This window comes from Ursus arctos, unplaced genomic scaffold (assembly GCF_023065955.2).
Source record: "Ursus arctos isolate Adak ecotype North America unplaced genomic scaffold, UrsArc2.0 scaffold_12, whole genome shotgun sequence".
NCBI lineage: Eukaryota > Metazoa > Chordata > Mammalia > Carnivora > Ursidae > Ursus > Ursus arctos.
In genome coordinates this window covers 60,361,048-60,380,894 of record NW_026622786.1, presented here as the reverse complement: position 1 = coordinate 60,380,894, position 19,847 = coordinate 60,361,048, and the positions used below count along the sequence as shown (strand labels likewise).

General features: G+C 47.6%; 1 protein-coding gene across 1 annotated transcript in view; it reads right to left on the bottom strand.

Annotated features, from left to right (window-relative positions):
- The window catches only part of PLPP3 (phospholipid phosphatase 3), an 82,323-nt gene that overhangs the window by 23,972 nt on the left and 38,504 nt on the right, over positions 1–19,847 (bottom strand). Inside the window, exons 2-4 of the mRNA XM_026498001.4 lie at positions 16,802–16,959; positions 2,297–2,577; positions 1,791–1,848 (exon numbers count right to left, since the gene is read on the bottom strand). Of these exons, the coding sequence (XP_026353786.1) occupies positions 1,791–1,848; positions 2,297–2,577; positions 16,802–16,959 (497 nt within the window). The remainder of the gene's footprint in view (positions 1–1,790; positions 1,849–2,296; positions 2,578–16,801; positions 16,960–19,847) is intronic.

Here is a 19,847-nt window from a genome sequence, read left to right as displayed (position 1 = left end):
TTTATCCTGGCGAGGCTGTTTTTTGTGTTTTGAGAGCAGAACCATGAAAAAAACAAGACAGTGATTCTGGTGTCATCAAGATAAGCCTTCAAATCCATTTTCTCCCTTTTACAGGAGATGGAACTTTTATTACTAAAATTCTTAAGATTCGGGTTGATTGGTTGGTTTCCAACTGAAAACGAGGTAATCGAAACGCACCTCACCGAGTCACTGAGAGAACCGAATGCTAAGGTGTGAGCTTGCCCAGTGCCTGGTCCACAGAAGGCACCAGAAACACGTCAGCACCTTTATCTCTTCAGCAGCTGTAGAGCACACGGTGCACAGAGTTGGTTTCAAAATTACCCCATATTTTTGTCTTGTTAAAAATGAAGGAATAGGAGAAAAATGAACACAGACCCACTCCTCCAAGCACCTTTGCAAAACACTGAAATTACATTTGTAAAATTGCTTCCAGACCTGGGTAAAACATTAAAAAATTAAATAGGAAACTAAATATCTTCGCTAAATTAGCTTTCTAAAAGCAAAACCAAAGCAAAACAACAACAACCAATGAAGAATGGAGGGGGGAGCGATTCGTGAATAAAGAAAATCCCCGTGTGAGGCTCTGCTAGGTCGGGGCCCACCTTTCAGTTCTGTATCCCAGGTAATGGGAAGCCCGGAGGCCTCCGGGCTTGGAAGGGATTGCGAGGGAAAACAAAACAAAACAAAACCCTTCTGCTAGTTTTTCCAAATCCTAATTATGTTTTTTAAATAAGTCAAAATCAAAATGTTCTTTCTGCAAACAGCTTATGTTCCCCTGAGCTACGTCTGACCTCTCAGCGCCTTCTTGCTCCTCATCAAAGGGGCCGAAAGCAGGAAGTGCCTTGGCACAGGGACCTCATTCAAGGGGAGAGGAGAGGCAGGGGACCGTATGTAACTCACAAAGAGAAACAGACCGGCCGCTGTTTGCGCAGCAGCGGGAGAGGCACAGGGCACCCCGCCTGCACTGTCCCAGCGCCTCTAGGAAGTCAGAGCAGACATGGCCACGGGAAGGGCAACACGGGGTTTCAGATCATGGCCCCACCACTAGCTGAGGGACCCCCCAACACACTGCTTGGCCTCCCTGGGCCTTGGTCTCTGGATCCCAGCAGCGGGGACACACATTTTGTGCCTCACCATGTTATTATGAGATCACGTGTGCTCACGGAGGCAGAATTATTCTGTCACACTTGAAATTACTCTAAGTCATCAGATAATGATAATTTTTAAAGCCTTTCCCTCAGTGGGGGATGGAGGAGGGCTGGCATGGCGAACACCACAAGGAATTTGATGACAGGGCTTGGATGTGAGCAATAGTGCTAGTGTCCGTGTAAATTCTGACAGTTCACTTGAAGTCTCTGAGCCTTACTTAGAAATCCTTTCCCACAAAAGAGATAATATTACTTATAACCTAGGGTGCCTGGAAGGGTCAACTGAGTTAAATGGATGTTCAGAAAACAGTGCTTGCTACCATAAAATGTGATACGAGTGTCTTCATCATTTTATAACTTCAAATGGGTGCACAATCCTTATCAAACGGCCATGATAAATATCAGTTATATTTGAAAAATGGGAAACGCCTAGAAAATAAAACAACTTCTACTGATGCCATGGCAGAGCTCAAAACAGAACCTCATTTTTCTAGCTAACTTCTCTTTCAAGGATTTCACAATGAAGTCTGTCCCTAACCATCCCAAGGGCTCTCTGCACAGAAGAGATTTAAGCTGGGGCTGGACGCTGCACTCCACTGGAATCAGAAGGAAGGTACTTACCACCAAATACAGCATAGTGTACATGGAGAAGGAGGCGTGGCCAGAGAAGAAGGACTTCCTGCAAGAGCAAGAGAAGGCCATGAAAGGGCCATATTCACATCCCTGACACATGCTTGCCTGTCTGTCTTCCCTCCCTGGACTGTGACCTTGAGAGCAGCACTATCTTGCTTGGTTTTGCGTCCTCGGTAATGCTTTGGATACACTGTCTAGAACCTAGCAGGCACCCACAGATGCATAAGTAAGCAAAAGGATGGATGGATGGATGGATGGATGGATGGATGGATGGATGGACTTACCAATGTTCTACCACAATTGCTTATTTATCTATGTATCTAAATTATTTGACCCTGAGTTCCTTAGGAATGGGGACTATGCTTTATTCACCCCTTGAAACCAAAGCCCTTCACTGAGCTTGGCACCTCATGCACTAGGTGCCTTTGTAAGTGTTCCCTGAGCTGCCTGCGTTGAAGGTATGCCCACTGTGGCCATGGCAGGTGGTAACTCACCTGGCCTCCTGGACTTTGCTGTCGTCACCTCTGCATTTGTAGTTTTGGATGTAGCCCTCGGAGCAGTTGATCTGGCTGAAATCAGGGTTGCAGACGCTCAAGAAGTGAGGACGCAGGCGCCCTATGGAGACTTTGGCAATGTCTGTGAAGGACTGGCTGATGGCACAGCCGAAGAGGAAGCAGCCCACCTGCTTATAGAGGGCCGCCACATAGGGGTTCTGAATCGTTGACCGGGACTTCTCCTTCAGGTAGTAGATGCGGTAGAACTCCCCAGTGATGATCTGAAAGGAAACCAACAGGGGAATTAGGCAGTATCGAGGCCTGTCATCAAAGCGAAGGTTGTAAAGGGTATTTAGTGACGTAAGAGAATGTTCAGTATATGACTGCAGGCTATAATCTAGAAAATCTCAACTTTCTGGACACGTGGGTGGCTCAGTTGATTAAGCGTCTGCCTTCGGCTCAGGTCATGATCTCAGGGTCCTGGGATGGGGTCCCACGTCGGGCTCCCTGCTCAGCGGGAAGCCTGCTTCTCCCTCTCCCTCTGCCCCTCCCCCTTCTTGTGTGCGTGCTCCCTTTCACTCTTAAATAAATAAAATCTTTTTTGAAAAAAGAAAATCTTAATCTTCTGTTTGAGAAATATACAGATAGAAATATGATGAGAGGAAACATCAGAGTGCTAACATGGTCATTTTTCCCTATTTTAAAAAAGTCCCACATGGCCACATAGTACCTTTGTGACAACAAAAATGTACAATCAAATCTATTTATACTTAAATATATACATTAAATATAACTTATATGTATTTTTTTTAACAAAGAAAGAGACAAATAAAGACCCAGATGTAGAAAAAAAATTAGATGAACAATCAAGGACATGGTTAAGCGTGGCCAGGACGTCAGAGGATCTAAGCCAATCTCAGGACACTGGGCTTTGGAGTCGGGGATCACCAGCCTTGTGTCAACACTGAGCCATGGTGGGGGGTTTCTACAGGAAGGTGAATGCCCAAGACCATGTCTTGGGTTTGAGTCCCAGCTCTGACACCTGCCCGATGTCCCTTGGCCATGACAACCTCTCCAAGCTTCGTTTGGCTGCACGCCCTTGCCGAGTCGTTGGCTTAAATCTGGTAATGTGGATGGGAAATGACCTGGGTCATACAAAGTGATTCTTCCGTTTTCCTTCATAGAAGAATGTTATAGTGAGAACACTGGCCTACAAACCAAGGACCTTTTAACACAATGCCCTTTGGTGTTTGCAAATTTCCAAGTCTGTGGGCATTGTCTCGCATCTCCTCAATCCTAAAGGACAGTCAGTGAGTCTCAGCTTTCATACCCTTCCTCCAACCCACTGTGTTTACTCCTAACACTTAGGGGAGGTTTCTCACTCCTGGGAAAAGAAGAGCCACCAGTTACTGATTACACACTGCATACCAGGTATCGCTCCCATATGCTTTATTTTATGACAATCCGGCCATGAGACAGGTGTGCCTGGAGCTCAGACGGAGGAAGCAGCTCCACCCACACTGCCTGGTTTTACATTAAGACCGGGGGTTCAGCTTACTCTCCGCAAGGCAAATGCCCGCGATGCCTACATGGCAGAGGACCCATCCCACTTTGGTCATGCCCAACCACACAGCCTGCTACTCTTGTCTTAACTCCACAGCGCAGCCCCGGCCACTTCCTGATCGCAACCACAGCCAGGGGACGGCAACAGTCAACTCATCACGCACCACAAAGCTCCTTTTACAGTTTCTCACAGGGCGGATGGTGAGCCACACTTGTCTTTCAGGGGGCACAGAGCATGTTCACGACCGCAACGGAAGCAATAGACGGACATATCCGGGCACTCCTTTTCAAAGTCCCTCATTACTGTTTCATAGCGGGGGAAGGGGTCGAGGCGTGGGGTCTGATCCAAGTTCTCAAGGGCTCCTAAGTCTAGTGGGGGGATGGCCAGATGGAAGGGAGATGCCAGCTGGGCCCAGGGGCCAGCAGGTGTGGTAGCGAGAACAACCACTAGTTCTGCTAACGTTGGTACAGCGATCCTGTGTTTATAAATACTGGATTATTTCTAAGTGCTACACTTTGGTTCCCAGATCACACTGAGTGTCATTCTACGATAGAAAGAGATAGTCAAAGGCCAGTTGAGTGCACAGTCCTGGCTTAGCCATTCTCCGGGAGAGCACCTGATCTCGCAGATGTGGCTGAATGAGTGAATGAATGAAAGGACATAGGACCATAGCCTTCACAGTTGTTTTATTACAAAACTGGAACTATCCTCTAAATATTACCAAAAGTCCTTTGATAACACATTGCGGAGATTAAAACCTGAGAAGCCTAGCACGTCAGAAATGAAAGGGTCCATTATACATGGAAGAAACTGAGGTCTAAATTAACTCGCAAGGAAAGATTGGACCCAGGTGTTCTAGCTCCCCACCCAGCATTCTTTCCTACCATTGCTGGTCTAATTCCCCTTTGAACCTGTTTATACTTTTACCCCGTGTAACCTTACAGGCTAACAAGTTCCAGATGTTCACTACCACCATCATGCTTTCTTCTTTATTTATAAATCATGCTCACATGACTTTGGATGCAGGGAGACGAACACTCAACTAGGAGGCAGTGGCCAGGGTTCAAGTCCCTATTCACTGAGTGAATCTGAGATAAGCCAGTGTCTCCATTTGCAAAATGAGGGCACATGACTCTGTAATTTATCACTTGATAATTGCAATGACATTTATTTTCAACTCTCCTGTGCTACCTCCACCACTAGCCTCCCAGCCAAGCAAAGGTAATAAGCAACAGCAGAGGAAAGTACTTCCTCGGAGACGATGCCACGGCCACGGCACAGAACCAAGGCCCCTTGCACAGTCCCTGCCCTTGGATGGTTCCTGAGCTCCTTGATGTGTCATGGCCACAAATTAAGAAACTCTAAACTGACTTGGCTTGAGCCTGGCTTCCTATACAATGCTGAAAAAGAACACGTGGCTTTTCATTGCAAATCAGCATCTTGCACATGAATTTACTAATTAACCTCAGACAAGTCACCTCTATGGCCACTTTAGGGAGAAAGGGTCTGATCACGACTCAAGGACTCCTTTCCGCGCTAACATCCCATCATTGTAAAGCTTCAGTTTCAGTGCCACAGTCTCGCGCACGGCAAACAGCCAGTTAAGATGCTTCCTCCTCTCACGGGAGGAGAAAGAGGTAAAGAAGGCGTTTCATGGCATCTCAAATTCCTAATCACAAAGCTATTAACAGCAGTAACCTTGTACATTTCTTTCATACTTCACAGTTTCATCTGATCTGTGACTCTGTGAAGAACTTATACCCATTGTACAGCCGAGGATGGTAAGGCACTGAAGGACAAGCACTTAGTTGAAGGAGTTGAGGCGTCTAAGTGACAGAGCTAAAGTAAAGCCCAGATATGCTGACTCTTTATTTTTTTTTAAGATTTTATTTATTTATTCGACAGAGATAGAGATAGCCAGCGAGAGAGGGAACACAAGCAGGGGGAGTGGGAGAGGAAGAAGCAGGCTCATAGCGGAGAAGCCTGATGTGGGGCTCGATCCCATAACGCCGGGATCACGCCCTGAGCCGAAGGCAGACGCTTAACCGCTGTGCCACCCAGGCGCCCCAGATATGCTGACTCTTAAGTTCAAAGACTCACAACAGACTATATCAACAGAATTTTGTTACAGATCTTCCTCGACTTACCACAGCATTACATCCTGATAAACACATCCTAAGTGGAAAATATCCTAAGTCAAAAATGCAGTGAATACACCTAACCTGAACACCATAGCTCCGCCTAGCCTACCTTCAACACGCTCAGAGCACCCACATCAGCCTACAGTTGGGCACAAGCACAAAGTCTGTTTTACAATGAAGTGTAGAATAGCACATGTCATTCCTTGGATACCGCACTGAAAGTGAAAAAGAGAATGGTTGCATGGGTACAGAAAGGCTGTTTGCCCTCGCGATCGCAGGGCTTGACTGGGAGCTGCGTCTCACTGCTGCTGCCCGGCGTCACGAGAAAGCACCGTACTGCGTTATCATTCACCCATGAAAAAAAAATCAAAAGTCAAACCATCGTAAATTGGGGATCAGCTGTATCTCTATCGTTATTAACATCGATTTCCACTGCAGAACCCCAGTCGCATATTTTCAAGGACAGGGCCAGGCTGAAGCCATTTAGCAGACACATGACTCCAGGACCGCATGGCTTCTGGGGCAGCCCTGACAGATCTCACAGTTAATGAGCAACAAATTATGTATTTTCTCTATCCCCTAGCACAGAAGGGTCGGGGAGTCGACAACACAGCCATAAATCATCATTATGAACCAGCCGGACTTGGCTTCTTGTAATCCTAACCCTTAAAAGACCATTGAATGAGATGCGGGCTGCAAGGGACAGCCCGGATACCTCACCCCTGCAGAACAGGCGAAGGCTTAAATTGTTCTCTGACGCGTTGCACACCTAACGTCGGAGTTCCAGATTTACTGCTTTCGGACCTTATTCATTACTCACGATGTTTTTATTCCTGGGTAATAAAATCTGCTCTTCCCTCCCCCTACGAAGGCCCGGCCCCGCCCCCAGCCCTCATTTCTACTTCAGTCAGCAAGGTTGCGATATGTAAATTTCACTGCCCACAAGAATGCCTTCCGTGTTGATCCCTTTCTGAAACAGCAGGCAACAGATTCTGGGGCGAATGGCAAGCTGCCAGGAAGCAGAGGAGAATTCTCCCCTACCTGCCTTTTAAAGCACTTGGCACAGAATCTGGAAACTAATAAAGTGGGAAAGCATTGCAATTAAGCTACGAGGGGACAGAAAGCGATCTTTCCTTGCCTGGGAACGGTAACAGTTTGTCCCCAACTCCAAGACAGCGCCTCCCTGCCTATCCTTTCTGGTGTCAGAGAGCTCCACTGCCCACATGTTCGCAAATATCAAAGTGTTCCAGAGGGGAAATCTGGAGAACATCGACTTAGGAGCCAGAAAAAACTCAGTCTGAATCCCATCTCTTAACCTTAGGCCAAGTGGCTCCACCTCTCTGGGCTTAGGTCTCCTCGTCTATAAAAATAAGATGAATACCATCCACCTGGTGGGACTGCCAAGGGATGCAAGAAGGTGATATGTCAAATGCCTGGCACCCAGCAGAAGAGCCCTCCAAAAGTTAATTTTTTTCTCTTTCCCTTAGAGAAGAGGAAACAAAAAATTAACACATACTTGTAGAACATATCCTTTCTAAGATCCTTCCAAAAGCTCCTTGGAAAAGAACGTTCCAAATCGAAGAGTTTGGAAGTACCACCCCTCCAGAGTAGAACCAGAAAACATGTGTATGGATACATTGGTTTTGACCATTGTATCTATAGGATGCCTTTCTCAGGGGAACAAAGCAGAGGAGAGGTCTAAACCCCAGGCAGCAAGGGAAGGCCTACTGTACTGTTTATGTCATTTGTCACATTCCCCTCTATAAATGATCCCAAGAAAAGTGAAGACTTCTGCACAGTGTCCCAACAGTCCCTGAGAGACTGCTGAGTTTGAAGGACAAACTTCCCTATTTTCTGATCTGCTTGAATAATAATTATTTGCATAGCACCTTACAACTTACGAAGCATTTTCACATCCACTGCGTTATCGGCTTCTCACAACACCCTATGAATTACTAAATTATTGTCACCACTTTATAAGTGAGTATGGGGAAGACCAGAGGGGCCAGTGATTCAGCCTTGGTCAGAAATCCGGCGATGGCAGGGCTGGCACTCAAGCGTGGACTCTTCACGCCAGTCCCTGGGCCCTGTCCCACCGCACGAAGCCGGCTTTCCCTGCCAAGTCCTAGCAGGCAGCAGGATTGTGTTTCCAGGGAAACGGATGTTCCTAGCGCACCTGGTGAGGTCACGTACTCTTGTCAGGCACTTGCACACCTGAGGCCCTGCTAGCCATGGAACCCCGTGCTGTTCTTTCACATCTTAGTTATGCACATGAGTGCACTTCTGTCCATCCAGGACAGATTCATTCATTCAACGAACACTGGGTGATGGCTAATAAAGAAGGGGAAATCATTTTTCTCAGTCCCAAAGCGAAAGGAAAAATGTATCTGGGTCCTGCTTCTAAGGATGGAGATGGACGTGTATCTCCTCGGACGCTGGATGCTCGATCTAGTACAACAAAGTGTGGGATCTTTAGTGACGAGAAAGAACAGACGAGAAATTTAGTCTTCGCTTCTTCTCCCGCTTTGTTTGTCTTCAGCCTCTTGGCAGGAGATCAGTGCCCTGCAGACTGGGAAAGGTGAGGAGAACAGAGCTCTGTGCAAGGCCACCAGTGGAGTTTCTGGGCCCTGTGGTAAGTCAAAACTCCAATATCTAGAATATAGACAGCAAAAGGCCAGAGAGAGGCCACAGAAGCTAGTTACGGCTGAAATCAGCAGTGGCTGCCCGAAGCCCACAAGCTTTATGCAGAAGGCAGTTTGAGACATGAAGCATCATTATTTTCCCAAAGGTCGGGGCCTCAGAGCCGCGGGTCTCCTAGATGACTAGCCCTGCCTGTCCGTGCAAGAGGCTCCTGATTGTGTTTTCTGTTGCACTGACTGCTGCCCGTCTCTTACTCTTTTTTGACACCGAATTCCCTAAATTTCCTGAGTATCACACCACGGTGCTTTTCTTCCTATTTCTCAAACAACTTTCTCCTTCCAGTGGCTCCCCTTCAGGGTTCTACCAGATAAATCTAGATCTTCTTGGAGCTGCAACCTTTCTGCTGATCTCTGCTGCTTCAACAGTCTGAATTATTACCTCTGTGAAGATGACCACCCAAAGGGCATCTCTCTCTCTTCCTCTCTCTCGCTCGCTCGTTTCAGCTTACCCCTTATTCCAGTCAGTCCTCTTCCAGTCTTCTGCCAAATCTCCCAACCAGCTATCACTGATGACATCAGCATACCAACCTATATGATCACACTCATTCCAACTTCCATCCCAAACCTCACTGCTCTTCCCCTCATCTCTGTTCAAGTCACCACCATACAGCTGCAAAGACATGACCCTGTAGACTCCTCGCCTCCTCATCCCACTGTCATCCAAACCTGGTCATCCTACTTCTGCAAACTGTCTCCCACCCAATCTCTTCCTCTCTCTTCCCCTTTCATTGCCCTCACCGTGGTTCAGGCCTCACCCTCACCCTGGCTGCAAAATTGACGAAGCTAGCTTCAAATACTTTCATCAATCTCTAGCCAATTCATTTGGGTAAAAACTCCTTGACATTCAAGGCATTTCACAATGTCGCTGTGCTCTGTTTCTACCTCATCTCTATCTACTCCCTGATATTCTCTCCAGGCGAACACGTTTCCTTTACATTTCCTGAAAATACTCCATTGTTTCGCTTCTCATCCCTAAAGCAATACCTTCTGCCTGGAAGGCCAGGCTCTCTGATGAAAGTCCCACCTGCCCTTCAAAGGAGAGCTCCAGTGTCAACTCGCGGACAGGGTTAGAGTTCTGGCTCTTCTTACTTAGGGGTCTTGGATGACTGAGCATTGTAACTCTTGGTTTCCTTATGTGTAAGAAGGGGACGATGCCAGTATCAAGAGCTCCAGGGCCATTGCGATAATTAAGTGGGACTAGTGCCCGATGTTCGATGACGATGGCAATGATGATGAAGTCTTCAGCAATGAAAATAACCTTCAGTGATTTTCCTCTGAATTCCCATAGCAGCACTTTATTTATACCTCACACCATTTACTGCCTTTGGCCTCTTTTGTCCTTAAAGCTCTCAGCTCTGGGGCCCACCACCAGCAGAGAGTGCTCTGGCTCCCTTCGTGTTCTCTGACCAAGTCCTCAGTCTCCCTGAGAGTTAGTGCAGTCAGCCTTCTCCTTGCCCTGCCTCCCCTTTAGACCATCGGCTCCTAGGGCAGTATCTGTGTCTTCTACACCAGCTGTAGGCTGAGGTCTCACCAAGCACCCACCTAGCAGGCTACTGCGTCTGCAAAAACCACTTCATACAAAACACTACTGCACACCATCGGTCTTAGGATCTTAGGTGGTCATCTGCCCAGTGGTCTACCTGTCTTGCCTTCCTCCATACACTCAGCTCTCCAAGCAAGCCCAGAAACTATATGTTTTCATAGCTCGTGAAACAAAGAGCACTCCGCATAGCATCTAGCACAGAGTAGGCCTTCAATGAATGTCAGTTCAAACACTGGGCTTTGAAGCCAGAGAGACTTGGGTTGTAACTCCTGCTCCCTCATTCACTAAACAGAGAGTAACCTTGCACTAGCTGCTTCTCCCTTGTAAGCCTCGTACCCTTTTTGTGAGACAGGGTAAATAATACCTACCTCATCTCACTGTTAAGATAAGGCATAGCCCCCCCCCCCCATTAGACAGCTTGTGAGTGTTATCAGATTCTCCACCCCATCCCCTAACATACAACGACTCACAGAATGGATTTCCCAGCCTCCAGAGCATTATCACTTAAAATGGATAAACTAAAAACCACTTTCACACTGGACACATTTTCCAAGTAGTCACTAACCCCTAAGAACTACATAGAGCTAAGGAAGGACTGCTGCAGCTCTCACTTCTTCCAGGGTCTGGATGTCTGCGTCTGTGTGTGTGTGTGTGTGTGTGTGTGTGTACAAACTAAATCCTAATCCCAATGCCTGTGTTTGCTAAATGGCACATAGATGCCCCCTTCCACCATCCCCTCAGGGAGAAGGAGGTCTCAGAAGAACTCTGTAGCCATCTGATCAGGGAACGGCGCAGCTGAAGGATTCATGTGGCCACTCTCTGTGGGTGGTCCTGGTAATTGCACAGATGTAGTGGATTGTAAACCGGGGGGACAGGGTCTCCTACCAAGGCACCACTGGGCCAGCCCGACTTCACTGTTTTCAGAGTTGAAAACTCTCCTAACCTTTAATGAGGAGGCAATCTTGGGGAACCTTGTTTTCTTGGCAGTGCTCTCTCAGATAAAGGGGGCTGGGGCTGGGGAGGAAGTAATGAAGTCCAGATGTGGGCACACTGAAGCCCGATCCTGAATAAACAAGTCTTGGAGGTATTAAGCTCTTCTTCTTGTCTTTCCAGCGAGAAATCTGCGTGTGCTACAGAGCGCGTTCCCATGTGCGTCATGGGCCATATTTAAGATTTTAGGGAAGCAGATGGGATACTGTTCCCTGCTGCATAGGTCCTCTCACATCTCCTGGCCTAACGCTTTTGATTTTCTGCCCAAAATGTATGGCTTGTGGTTTCTTACAAACACATATTGAGCACCAGTCCGTGCCTTGCACGAGCCATTCAAAATCAGAGCAGGCTGGTCCCTGTCCCTGCCGCCACTCACGGGGCAACCGAAAAATAAACGAGTAAACAGACAGGACAGTTCCACACAGTAACTGCAAAGTCAGAGGAGGGCCCAGGGAATCTCTGGGACCTTCGGAAGGTGGGGGAGGAGGCAACCAAGGAACGCTTCCTGGAGAGAGAGATGATTGCCTGGGGTTTATATAGTGCCTACCATGGGCAAGAAGGAAAGCCTGGTCTCGGCCTTCTAGGAACCTACTATCTGGCTGGGAAGACAAGACCCAGTCACAGATCACATTACCAGGACAGAAGTATGGAAGGTGCTATCTGTCTGCCTGAGAGGCAACTGGGGCAGACGTGTGTCACCGGGTCCCCAGCACCTGCTATCTCAGGGGTGTCTGAGAAGTAATTGTGGAAGGTAGGCAGGCAGGCTTCACAAGGCAGCAGTGATGCCATTACTTAGGGGGGAAAAAAAGGAAGGAAGGAAGGAAGGAAGGAAGGAAGGAAGGAAGGAAGGAAGGAAGGAAGGAAGGAAGGAAGGAAGGGAGGAAGGAAGGGAGAGAGAGAAGAAAAGAAAGAAAGAAAAAAAAGCCTTGCCTTTGAATCAGACGACCCCTGGTCTGGCCCTGCCACTAATTAGTTATGGGAAAGTCACTTAATATCCTTGATCCCCGGTCGCCTTAGCTGTAACAATCCACCTCCCAGGATCAGCACCAGGTGCAAATCGGGGCATGCGCACATCAAGTGCGCTTTGTTAACTGGAGGACGCTACGGAAACGAAAAGGATGCTCCTCGCTGATGACATGCACCATGTCACCCGATCTGACCTCCGGAAAAAGCCTAAGGAGTTGGTGAATGACTGTCACCAATTTACAGAAAAGGAAGGTACGGTTCTTTTCCAAGGGGGTCCGATGATGAATAAGCACGAATAAACGAGAGGCTGCCGCAGCGTGAGCTGCTGCTCGAGTGAGGAATAGTATTGCAGCAGTCACATGCAACAGGATCTCTGAGGAAAAGTCGAGTTTATATGGCAGGAGACGGGGAAGCACCCATGGCTCATCCACGCTGCAACTCCTAGGTATTAAGAATCTATATAATCCACTTTCAGCGTCTGACCAAGGCAAGCGCTGAGCCCATGTTTATTTGAAATGAATACTGAGCATTTTTTCCATATTAAAATCTTCACCCATAATACTCCGCACAGTGTAGTGTAAGGCAAACTAGGAGGAGGCTAGGTAGGGGGTGATACTTTACTGTTTTTGCTCCTAATCTCACTGCTGCTAGAGTCATTAAACCTTTACCAGGCAAGGATAGGAACCGCTGCTTTGTGGATTTGGAAAGAATTCCTATTAGGCTATAATTCCAGAATCTGAGATACATCTGAAAAAGAAGTCAAAACGACTAGATTTTTCCACATCTCCTGCCACAGAGAGGTGTCTGCTTTCTCTATAACCGCTGATGATCTCCATGTCCACATCGCACTCTGAACTGCACCGGCCCCCCACCCCTTTGCTGTGGGACACTCAAACTGGAGCGAGGGCATCCACATCAGTCAAGGCTCCTCTTGTTGTTTTGAACAAACTCGAGGTCGGCAGGAGAAGGCCCGGGCAGCAAGCAGCAGGATGATTAGATTTCCAGCCCTGGGTCCCCCTCCACCCTCCCTGACTGTCATTCACGCCCTCTGATCAGAAGCAGATCCTGGATGGAGCCAGCCAGGCTCTATGACCAGTCATAATGGGAAAGTGGGAAATGTGTTGTTGTTGTTTAATTTAGGCTGTATATAGCTTTTCCAGAATTGAGTACACTAAAGTGAATTACTCATTTTTCCTCTGAGGTCTCTGCTTCTGCTTGTTTCCATGAGGACTCAAGTACTTAATGGCAGGTAAATGGGTAAGCAGACCTCATGATGAGCCCCCATCTCACACACGCCTCCAGCTGAAATGCAGGGGTAGCTGGATCTGGAGGCAAAGTCCCCTTGCAAAGAGCACTGGAATGAGAGTCAAGAGATCTGGGTTTTAGGGAATTAACTACATGGAAAGAGTGGGAGACAGGATGGGTCCCAAGGCCGAAGCTCCTTTCCTGATACTATTTTTATTAGACAGGAGGTTTTGGCAAAGTCACCTCACTACTTTTTGACCGTTGACTCATTTACAAAGAACACAGTTAACATTTCTTGAGCGTACTCTAGGTGCCAAGCACTGAGTTACTTGACATACGTCATCTCCATTTAACAGATGAGCCTACTGAGGCTCAGTGGGGTTAATTAACTTGCGACACATGCCACAGCAGGAGTTCAGATATGCAGAGCTTACACCTTTAACCCCCATGCTAAACGGAGACCTTTAAGATTACCTAGCTGTTGGGGCTTCTGCAAGAGTGAAATGTTTAAACACGGTTCCCAGGTTTCTAGGACGCATAATAGCACCTAACACAGGGCACCGATTCTTACGGAATTTTCTCGCCCGCTTCTTCTCCGCCCTCTGGAACTGTAGGAAAGCACTCTCCAAACCTATTTTGCTGACATCGTACGGGGTAAGGAAGCAATGCTCTCCCGCATCCTATAAGCGAGGCCGCGGCGTGCGACTGCCTGTTTCAAGGAAACCTGAGAGGGCAAGGGGCATTTTAATTAAAACACCAACATGACACGAGGAGAAAAGCAAGCCAAACTAAACTCCTTAAGGCAGATCTTTCTCAGAAATGCTAGCATTTCCAGAGGAAGAAGGGCCTGGCTTTGGCCAACAGCAGGGAAAGAGCTGCTGAGCAGGAGTTCTGCCCGAGCAAGGAAGCAGAGGCGAGAAGCACAGCCCTCAGAGAAGCTTCTTTCGCAGCCTGTGTCCATCTGACCTAGCACTGCAAAGTCCGTTCCCACGAATAATCGTGTTTGAGTCTCCGAGCGGTCCCCATGAGTGAATGCAAACCCAGATGAGGAAAACGAGGGCTGGAGAGAGCAGTGATTCGCCCGGTTCACAGAGCTCGGGTGGCACGGCCGTCCATTGTGCTGGGCCTGGGAGCCGCCCCACCAGGCAAGCCCATACTAACTGCATGCAGACAGAGCAAAGGGCACGTGACATCCCTGTCCCCGTGCTATTCTTATCTTAAGCACTCCTGGGTTATACTCTGCTTCCTAGAAGCACTCAATTCACTGGTCCTCCAAGCGTCAAAAACACCTGTTCAAACCTTAGTACGAGATACTGTACAATTATTTGCCTTCCTGACAAACTTCTTTTCCACGAAAAGCCATTCTTCCTAGAGAACTCAACCCCACACTGTCAATTTGAAGCAAATAGTAAAATTAGATTGTAGACCTCTCCGTTTCTGAACACAAAGATCCTCAGTCCACCTTTAAGAAACTACTAGAGTTGCCAAATGGACTGTTTTTATTTTAAAGGTTGGAAAGAATTCTACTAGTCCCCATCCCCCTTCCCAATTTCAAACTGTTGATTGTGTGCCTGGTTTACGATGTTATTAAAAAACAAAGAAGGGTCTCAAAGTTTACAACCAACCCCCAGAGTGAGGAAGTCAAAAGAAAAACTTCATGAAATGTGGTTCAGTACCATCAGCGGCTTGCATCTGACCCAGAATAGGCAAGAGTAGCCAACTGCCTATCCCTTGAGCAGTTAATATGGATAAGACAGCCACTCTCATTTTGAAATCAAGTCTGCAAAATGGAAAGGGAGCTATGAAATAAGCGAGGGAGAGGCCTGAGCCCCAATTTTTACTTGCTGTAGACTTTGAGCATATCATTTAACCCCTCTGAGCTTCTGGTTTTCCACTTGTATAATGGAGATATTAGCATTTAACTCACATGCAGTATTCTTAACCTTAGCTTCCTTCCTTCTTGGCTTCTAATCCAGGCCAAAGATAAGCTTCCAGGTTCTGGCTAATATAAACATGACTCAAGGATCTGAAAGAATTTATGACCTTGGTGGACATGACGCCCGTCCCTTATGCCTACATGGCTGGGGTTCAAGGGCAGAGAACAAACAGAAAATTCTGGAGGTGGAGCATGGACAGCTGTGAAAACGTAGGACTCACAAATTACAAGACTGGATTACCATTAGTTACTCTCCCCACCCCTACCCAAATGGGCACAACTAAAACAGGGTGGTGACTTTCCAAGTAACGCCCAGGTGGGCCATACCCCAATTTCCACAGGGCGACCATTGCTCAAAATAATCCTGGACTTGGTCCCAAAGTCCGTGGCACATTTTTGCGTCCTCAATGAGGACTTCATCCTTTAAGGAAAGATCTGTGTGTTTATGCTCGCACCTGGGTAACCTGTCCTGTAGCTGGGAGTTTGCAAAGTATTTCAATATTCATGACCTCTTTTCCTTTTCTTTGCAATACTATGAAGCAAGATGGTCATCCCTGGTTTTAAGGACGTACAGCTTGTCAGCGAGCGCCAGGTCTAGGACCTCAGTCTCTCGATTCCAAGTCCCATTTTATCTTCACTTTGCACCACCGCCTCTGGATGTGAGAAGTGAACGATATGCCAGAGAACCACCAGTGGCATGATTACTGTGACAGCAGCACAGCCACGGTGTGAAGAGAGCCCAGAAAATGCCTGTGACATCGGATGGCATCTCCCCCCTCTTCTGGGGCTCAGAGCTCAGACTCTGGACTAAGGGGCACCTTGGTTCAATTCCTAACTCTGCCACTCCAAGTGGACTTGGGCAAATTACATTTACTCTGCAGACCTCAGTTTCTTAATTTGTAGAAGAAAGATAAGAAGAGTATCTAGACTTCACCGGATGGTTCTGAGGATCATGCACGCACGGTATTTTAGAGGGGTGCATTGCATACTTTCATGACACTTTTAGTATAGATGTGCATATATATTATACTTCTGGTGTATATGCACATACATATATATTTAGTATTTGAAAATACTTTTTTTAATAAAGATTTTATTTGTCAGAGAGAGCGAGAGAGAGAGCACAAGCTAGGGGAGGGGCAGGCGGAGGGAGAAGCAGGCTCCCTGCTGAGTAAGGAGTCCTATGTGGGGCTCGATCCCAGGACCCTAGGATCATGATCTGAGCCGAAGGCAGCCACTTAACTGACTGAGCCACCCAGGTTATCCCTGAAAATACTTTTAATAATAGTATTAACCACATGAAATGAACAGTATTAATCAAATGAAATTCTCCTTGATCTGCCAACTGCACTGGCTCAGATATTCTGAACTAGGATCCCGGGGCGGCGAGCCGGGCTGAACGCGGTGGCCAGGATGCTTACCGCGAGGATGGCGATGACGATGCCCACGGCGCAGAGGACGGCATCGTTTATCGTCTCACCGGTCTTCAGGGGATACTTGATGCTCTCGTCATTGCAGTAAAACCCTCGGTGGTACGGCTTGATGGTGCTTGTCTCAATGATGAGGAAGGGCAGGCCCGCTGCTCAAGATGGAACCACCACATGGACCAGAAAAAAAAGAAAGAGAGAAAGAGAAAGGGAAAACATCAATAAAAGGAGGCCAAGAAGCACTGACCAGCAGCAAAGACCCCCCCTCCAAATAACAGCACTGACAGTGATAGTAATTTCTTGCATTTGCAGCGTGTGGGCCACAGAGAGCACTCCGTACACGCATGCCCTTTCCTTCCTGATCGCCCCCAGCAGGAGCACAGTCTGACCCTCTTGTCTGGTGTAGGAGCGCCGCGGGAGGCAGTGGAAGAGCCGGGCAGGAGCTCTCCCCCTGCGCCACAACACCCTGCTAAAATTTAAGCCCAGCTGGTACTAATGACCAACAAAGCCTCAAGTCTAATGATGTCTTACTCTCCAAGTGCGTTGGTCGTCGCCATTCCCCTTGCAGAAGCTCATCCTAAGGCTCCGGCCCTTGGAGCAGGGAAGGCCTTGGTGTCACATAACCTGTATCTGAATCTCAGATCCACCCCCTCCTAGCAATGTGACCTTCGGTTCTAATTCTGTCTTCCTGAGCCTCAGTTTCTTCACAAATGAGTTGTGGGGTCCAGGAGAGGAGAACGAAGCACATAGAACTTCTAGCATGGTGCCTGGCACATAGGAGCTGCTCAGCGGTGCCCTTTTCAAGCTTTTTTCCAGTGAAGAGTCACCCACAAGACTAAGCCAGCTGAGTGGGGCCCTGCCGCCTGCAGCCCTGGAGCGGAGCCCAAGGGCATCTGGGAGCACCGGGCCGCCCTTGCAGCTGCTGCTGGTTTATCAGTGTTAGCTCAGATGCCGTTCTCTGAAAGGTCACGGCAAATGGATTCCATCACCTGCCAGGAAAAGTTCCTCCTAACACTGAAGCAAAAGGGGAAGGCCTACAGTATCTCCTGCCTGGTCACTGCGACGGCCTCCACGTCGGTCTCCTGGCCTTCACGGTCTCTCACACGTGCCTACCAGTTCATTTCCTGACCACGAGCACGTCACTGTCTTGCTTAAGTCTCTTCAATGGCTCCCCATTGCACAGGATGAGATAAAGTCCCTAAGTATGACCTCTGGGGTTCCCCGTGAACTGGACCTCCTCTCTCTTGACTCATGGTCTGCTGCCTTCCTGGACACGGCCTCCAAGGAAACAGTACACAGAGACTGTGTTTTGGTTCATACTCATCTCTCAGATCGGAAGTCCTCTTCTTTCCCTACCACTCAAGTTCAACACCAAGCCGCCATGCCACTTTACAAAGTCAAAGGTGAGCCGCTAAATGTTAGGACTGGGGAAGACCAAGAAAAATTATCTTATTAACAGCCAGCACTGACGGAACAGCTAACACCAGCAATGCGGAAGGCACTTTATATCCATTTTTGTACTGGATCTTCCAACAACCTGAAGAGGTCATGTTAAATTGTCATTTAAGCACATGTCGCGTTCATCTTCAAGTGAGGAGAACAGAGACTACGAATATTTAGCTCATTCAGAGTCTCTTAGTCTACCCTGGATGCCCGAATCCCCTAACTGAACTTTGCAAATTGGTTTCATCCAACTGTGAATTTCACTAGCTGAAAAATCCCAAGATAAGCGGTTGTTTAAAAGATAAAATTCCATTTTCATGATTCTCAAAAAAGAATTAAATTCACGTCACGTTGCTCGCAGCCCCAGACCGCCTCTTAAAAAAAATGTACCATGAACTCCACAATTTTTCAATTACTTTGGTCCAGACCAGCAGCGATAAAAATGCTCACTTTCTAAAAAGTGTATTTATGTATCACTGTGCATACACACATGGATTTATTTGGTTTTATTCTTTGGATTTATTTGAATTCTACGGCTATTTATTTTGTGACCCCTAACTGCTTCCTGCTAGAACAACAATTTACTTTATCAAATTCATACTGGTGCTTTGAAAAGAAAGAAACAGCAACACACCACAGCATTGTGCCTGACCTTCTCAAAGTAAACACAGAGGGGCCCTGGAAGGCAGTTACCATTAGCTCTCGAGACTCTGTCTCCGCAAAGGAGTGAAGTGGGCAAGGGAAGGCAGTGGGTGAGCGTGGTGGCCTAGCAATGACAAGAGTAGTCAGCCTATCTTCGGGGGTGGGGGGCTGCGAGAGACAAAATATCATATGGGCCTCAACCACCTTCATTCTACTACTCAACATTTTGAAACGTGGCCAAGTTGGCTATGAAAAGTAGCCGAGAAGCCAGCAGTATGATATTAATAGTCCGCTTTTCAAGTTCCACACATCGTGATAAAACATTGAGCTCCACGTCTGAGCCCGGCCGCAGCCTCTGTGGTGCCTGGGAGCCAAAGCGTTGCTAATAAACTCAGGAAGGGAACAGACCCCGAGTGCCTTACATTTGTGCCACGTCTTAGGCCCCAGCTTCTATTTTTAATAGTGTTCACATGATAGGCCTGTAAAACATATGTTTCTAAGGACAATAAAACACATATAAAAGAGCTGTGGAGTTAGACAGAACTGGGTTAATGATCTCAACTCTGCTCCCGGCTACTTGAGCGAGTGACTTCCCATGTCCCCAACGCCCTCCTCATCTGTGCGATGGGAAGAACGGGCTCTAGTTCGGGGATTGCTCAGACGGTGTAGTACGCCGCTACTAATCCATGCATTTATTCAACCAGTATTTATTCAGTCTTCACTATGTACACAAGTGCAAGGAATACAAAGATGGCACAACCCTGCCCTCAGGGAGCTTAGCGTCTAGTAGGGGAAGACGTAATGGGATGAAGTCAGCGTCGGAAGTCGCTTTAGTTGAAAGAAACCGAGCAACAGCTGGGTAACGTGAGCACGGAGTCTGGCACACACTGTGGACACTCAATAGACGTTAAAAGGATGAAGTTGTGGGGGGGATAATCCCACAGAGAAGGCTAGT